The 6,000-nt window shown below is 39.2% G+C and overlaps 1 protein-coding gene across 1 annotated transcript; it reads right to left on the bottom strand.

Moving 5' to 3' along the window:
• Nucleotides 1-261: 261 nt before the first annotated feature.
• Nucleotides 262-2,802, bottom strand: LOC123868709. The gene is made up of 5 exons (XM_045911272.1): nt 2,581-2,802; nt 2,095-2,157; nt 1,715-1,804; nt 739-844; nt 262-417 (listed from the first exon to the last, which is right to left on the bottom strand). Exons 1-5 carry the CDS (start codon nt 2,675-2,677, stop codon nt 384-386), a joined length of 390 nt encoding a protein of 129 aa, XP_045767228.1. The 5' UTR covers nt 2,678-2,802; the 3' UTR covers nt 262-383.
• Nucleotides 2,803-6,000: the final 3,198 nt, after the last annotated feature.

The raw sequence follows: 6,000 nt of genomic DNA, 5'->3' as shown, positions 1-6,000 counted from the left end.
GCCATTTCAGGCTTGAGACCCCAACACCTATCAGTTCTTCTTACTTATATATGTAGCAATAGAGATTTTTTAATCAATGTATTTATCTATCTATGAAGCCCTAATAGCGCAGCTATCAACGCACTAATTGACTTCCGAAAGATCGACTTTCGAAACTCTACTCATTGTACTTTAGTCGTCCAGGTGCAAGCTTTAAGTTTCCTTGGAAGGGAAAGGGGGTTAGTCATTATATATAAATCTTTAAATTATTAAAACTCTAAATTGAAAATACTTGCTCTTTAATTTTTCACTCACTAAAAAACATTTTTCTTTATTTTTATTAGGTTATGTTTTATTAAACAAACGAAACTGATAGGTAAGTAACCTACGGCTTCCTTTCCCGTTTATTTTCCGGCAAAACAACTATTTTCCTCTTCCCTGCAAACAAAAATAAATGCATAAAGTTTTCACGTTGAGTGATTGGCAATAACAGCCCAAGGACAATCAGACACAGCATTGGCGAGGCGCGAGAAAACGTTGTCGCACTGATTGTGCTTGGGCTGCTAATTTCCGCGACTGGTCAGGAATAAGTCAGCAGCCAGTTTTATTTTTATTACGAGCCTGGCTGCAATCAGACCTGCTGGCAAGTGATGCTGCAGCCTATTTAGCGCTTGCCTTGAAGATGCCTACTCAATTTTGACTTGGGAAAACGGATGATCATGATGACCTATCCAATATAATAAATAAGGGCCTACTCACATGAGCTCAGGATCCTGTTTACTCTGCAGCATGAGGGACAAGGCAGCTTTAGACGTCCGTTTGTTCAATCTTTCGTCAAGCTGCACCAAGTTGTCCAACATACGCTCTAGAATATACAAAAATTGATTAAATACGAACTTAAATTTTTCTCTCCGCATCATATTCCTTATTGCTGAGAATCGTGGCGCTTAATTCCATTAATTTCTTGGGATCATAATGCGGTGGGCTTCCAAATCCATAAGAGATATCTTAAAACTCAACTAAGAGAACGGAAATTGAACACTAGGTTTTACGGATTAGCAGATGATACTGAAAATAACCGGGACCAGCGGCTCTCTGACACACGGAGGAAGTGAAAATTCAAACGTCCAAATGACTTGGGTAAATTTTGCTTAGCAGGGCTCTCTCCGTCACTCGCTTCATACAATCGTAGTTCCAATTTCATTTGAATATTAAGCAACCAAAGTCCATGAAATTTTGCAGACATGTTCTAGAAACTAATATCTATGTCTGTGGTTTTCCAGATTTCTATTAAAACATTCGGTTTCAAAGTTACGCTGTCTTAAAAATTTACACACAAATCTTTGAGCCCCTGTAATTTTAAAACTACATATTTTTAGAAAAATCTAAATAACCACAGACACAGATATTAGTTTCTAGAATATGTCTGCAAAATTTCATGGACTTTGGTTGCTTAATATTGAAATGAAATTGGAACTACGATTGTATGAAGCGAGTGACGGAGAGAGCCCTGTTAAACAACGTGATTGCTTGATATTATGCGCTCTCAGATCGCAATGCAAATATAATGCGTAAATAAATATTTTAACAACTCACAGCTCAACGAATGAACCGATTTTGATGGTTTTCTGCTTATACATCCAGCCCTGGAGACGGATGAAGTCGCGGGCTTCAGCCAACTAGTAGGTATAATATTATAATACTTAAGTTGAAAAACAAGATTAACTGGACTCACTTTTAACTACATTAGCGGCTCGTTTTCTATACTCTGGCAACCAAATTGGCATGTTCAAATATTCAAATTCTTGGGGCGGTCCGTAAGCATCTGAAAGATAGTAAAAAATATATTATACTTAGTACAAGACGAACCTTCACAGACTGATAATCTGTGGGTACTAACAGTGAAATTCAAAAATCCTTCAATTTCAATTCAAAAATTCAAAAATCATTAATTATATATTATTCAATTAGAAAATTGATTCACTTTTGAGAACTTAAAAACAATAGTTTTATTGTCTGGTGGAAGGCTTCGGCCGTGGCTATCACATCACACTTCACACTAATATTATAAAGGCGAAAGTTTGTGTGTAAGAAAAATAGAAAAATCATACAAACCCCAAAGGTTATTTACTACTGGATCTATCTTGGAAGCGCCTCTACTTCTCGCACGCATATGATCTGGAAACAGAAAATCGTGCTTAAAAAAGATTGTTAACTTTAAGATTTAAAGCTAAAGCTACTTTCCAAATATAAGTAGTAATCTTTAACCACCCAAAAATCAACCATATAACAACCCATCAACGGTAGCGTTAGAAACTAAAAAAAAATCTGCAATTCCGTTTAGTTTCATCTCGTAGTCGTAACAACGTCGTATTAGAAATAACACTTTTTAATTATTTTAAATTTTCATAGCGGCCATTTTGAAATTTTAAGTATGTATTTGTTATTGTAACGGCATTCTATAAAAATTCTAACTCTCTACCTATAACGGTTCACGAGATACAGTCCAGATATACATACGGACGGACAGACAGACAGCGGAGGTTTAGTGATAGGGTCCCGTCCTGAAAATTGTCTTTTTAAACCGCAGAAATGCCTTACCTTTATATAAATTGTAGCTGTCTCCGTCATGCACGTTTGAGCATATCACCGCGATCACAAGGAGAGGTAGGACAATTAATATAAATGACTCCCGCATATTAGATGTGTATGAAGAGAAATGATGCAGCTCGGTTTAGCAACTCAGGAAATACTGACGGGTTGAATGTGGATCCGCTTTTATATTAGCAGGAAAAGGTCGGGGTTTGTTTTGATATTTTATTACCTTAGGGTTGGCAGAAAAAAGGAGACCATGTACTGAGTTCGATTTCAGATTAAATTCTTTTTACCCCACTGCAGCGGCAAAGCCAAAAGGAAGGGTTATAATTTTAGCGGTATGTATGTATGTATGTTTGTAAGATTCCGTATGTTCCACCGTAGTGCCTAAACTACTGGGCCGATTTTGATGAATGAGGTGCCAATTGATTAGTTGTAAAGATCCGGGTGGGAAGGTCCCAAAAAGGCTATATTGTTTACGAAAAAAATTGACCTAACGAATGTTACATCACAAAAAGTGGAGGTCTCCAAAAAATTTTTTCCTATTGTATCGAGCAAACAATTTAACTCTAATATTTCAGCGTTTATTAAGACGATCGCAGTCGGGTTTTTAGTTTTCAACTTTATCTTGATTCAAATTATAGGCATAGGTAGGCTTGACTGCAATCACACCAAATAGTAGGCGATGGTAAAGCCTAAGGTGGAGCGTTGATGCCTATTCACTCTTTTTTTGAAGTGCGTCTAGAAACGAGGAAGCGTAGGAGTTTCGACTAAATATTACTTAGAGGTGCAGGATGAAAATTAAATAAAACAATATTAGCTTACAAATTATATGTTCAATACAATAATATTAGCAATATACTTACCTAACTACACTATCTTTGGTGTGACCTAGTTATGACTGTAGCTTATACCTAACAATTAATTAATCATAGTTAGATACGTTTTAAATCCCTTTACGTAATCTAAAACTATTTTAATTACACAATCACTTTCGCGTGAAAATTTAATTAGACTCATACGACGGAGCTCTAAATTCGTTAGCCTTTCAATAAGCCTCGTTGAGCAAACTAACCTCAGCAACGTATACAAAAATAATAAGGATTATATCAACTTTACTAACTAATACCTAGAGAATACCTAAACTTTATATTATTAATTAATAAAATATATTATACCCCTTGTATAGGTTGGCCGAACGCTTTGACCAACCTACCTACCTCGGCAAACGTGTAGACTAGGCTTAAATATCTATTTCACACTTGCAGCCAGCGTTGGCCGTCTTTCGATCTAATGTGGATTTCCGTTCGTCAGTAAGTAATTCAATATTTCCGTGCACATATTATTATAAAAGATTTTTTGCGCAATTCTCATATTCTCACAGCGTTTAACCGGCACTCGCCGAACACCTATGGATCGACCCATTGTGGACTAGAGACATTATAATTTGCGTAGGTAGGGCAAAAGGCAATACATAATTTTATAACTAGCTGATTTGAAATGGTTGCGTTGAAGTGCCTGCCACTTTTGTCTAAGTTGACTCTTCGGCTCCCACGGTCATTACCTACCTACCCCTTTTTTTTTTTTTTTTTTCTCGTGAGGAAAATCCGTCATGGATACCACCGACCACGGGGGAGCACGGTGGTTATGTCGGACTCCTACCGACTAAAAACCTCACGAAGTTCCATCCCACCGCTAATGACGGAGCACAAGGGACCGGAAACACCTCGTTACTCCGCCAGCGGATGTTCGCCGTAGCAGACCCGCCACTGGGACACTACGTGCCCCAAAACGCCTAGTTAGAGGCATGCCGGAACCACAGCACGCCAACCAACCCGAGGACCACACTGTGAGCGACGGACCACCCCGTGTCCATCACCCACAGGTCCTCTCGAGGGCTAGGGTTCGCGGGAAGGGCGATCCCCTTTCCACGTTCCCTATCCTCAACATCTCCCTCGCCCGTCACCAAACCGGACAGGCGAGAGACCGGTGGGGCAGCTAGTGACTGGATGGGTGATGAAGCCCCATCACCAACCACCCAACACAGCCACACCCTCCGCTCCTGGGGCTATGCCCCATGGGTGCGTGTACTGCGCCCTCTGCTAGGGATACTCAGAGGGACGCGCGGACAACACCCCCTCCCCGCCAGGTCAATTAGCCATAGCCAACAATATCCCATGAAGGGAAATCGTTAACCATGTTACCAGGGTACACCGGCCCAAGCGCTGCTGCTATCTGCAACACTCGGGCACACGAGGAGGTTACCTGGCTGGTACCCCGTCATTACCTACCCCTACGTCAAGCATGACCTGCCCGCTGCCATTTTAGGTTGCTGATGGTTTGGGCTACGTTAGTCACCTTGATTCTCCTACGCATTTCCTCGTTCCGAGGATCAGACTTCTTGTAAGTGGCCATTTTTCAATGCCGTAAGTTAGGGCAAGGAGAACACACTGGTTAAAGACTTTCGTCTTAAGGTATTGAGCTATTTTTCAAGCATATTATTATGCATAGTAATAAAAACAAATAAAAGAAATGATGAAGCTACAAAATGCAAAATATCTATTCCAAAGTACGTAACTTTGGAATATTGTCTGTGGCAGCTCAAGGCACACCCACACGGCGCTGCCGCTGACAGCACAGCGGGGACCGAACTTTACAAAACAGACCAGCATTTTAATACTTCTTCGCAAGAAACGTAGATAATTCTAAATATAGGAACTTAATGGAATTTTACTATTCTGATTATTTTTACCCAAACCTAATAAACCCAAGACATTAAACCAGCAACATGAAAATGAAAAGTGTAAGTGAAAGTTTAGTCTGATTAGCTAACTGATTAGCGTTGGTAGTGACCACTATTAATAGAAGACACGAATGTTGCATGTCCATTGCGAGCCTATGGAACTTTTGAATTAGTAGGTTTTCATTTCACTATTGAAGTCCAAATTGGCTCTTTAATAAAGTGGTGCGAAATTATCGTCATCAAAAAATACAAGAAAATAAGTAGAAACACTTTAAGCAGCCCTAAGCCTTTCATTTGAAGTTTGGAGGTTTTAAAATTATTATTAGCACCGCAGGCTTTTAAAACTTGGCAAGGTTGTTACGAAGCACTATGAAATAGCTACTTTTTGTTCTCTTTTTACGGTAAATACCTACGGCACTCGTCTACTAAAAGCCCTTTCCCAAAGTGTTAGAATACAACCATTTTCGCCGAATATTTAAAAGCTCTAGTAGGTACACAATGGCCATTCGGCAAAATGTTGGCCAATGTGTATCAAAATTATTTCAAAATTGCACCAAGATCCTTTGATATTTCTGATAAAAATTGAAAAGCCAATAATGGCGCAAAAACACACTGTAAATGACAAATGTGCGTTTAATGAGCAGAGATTGAAAAGAAGTGATAGCCTAATGGATAAGACGTCA

The sequence above is a fragment of the Maniola jurtina genome, chromosome 10 (genome assembly GCF_905333055.1).
Source record: "Maniola jurtina chromosome 10, ilManJurt1.1, whole genome shotgun sequence".
Lineage (NCBI taxonomy): Eukaryota > Metazoa > Arthropoda > Insecta > Lepidoptera > Nymphalidae > Maniola > Maniola jurtina.
This window is presented reverse-complemented; position numbering and strand designations above follow the sequence as displayed.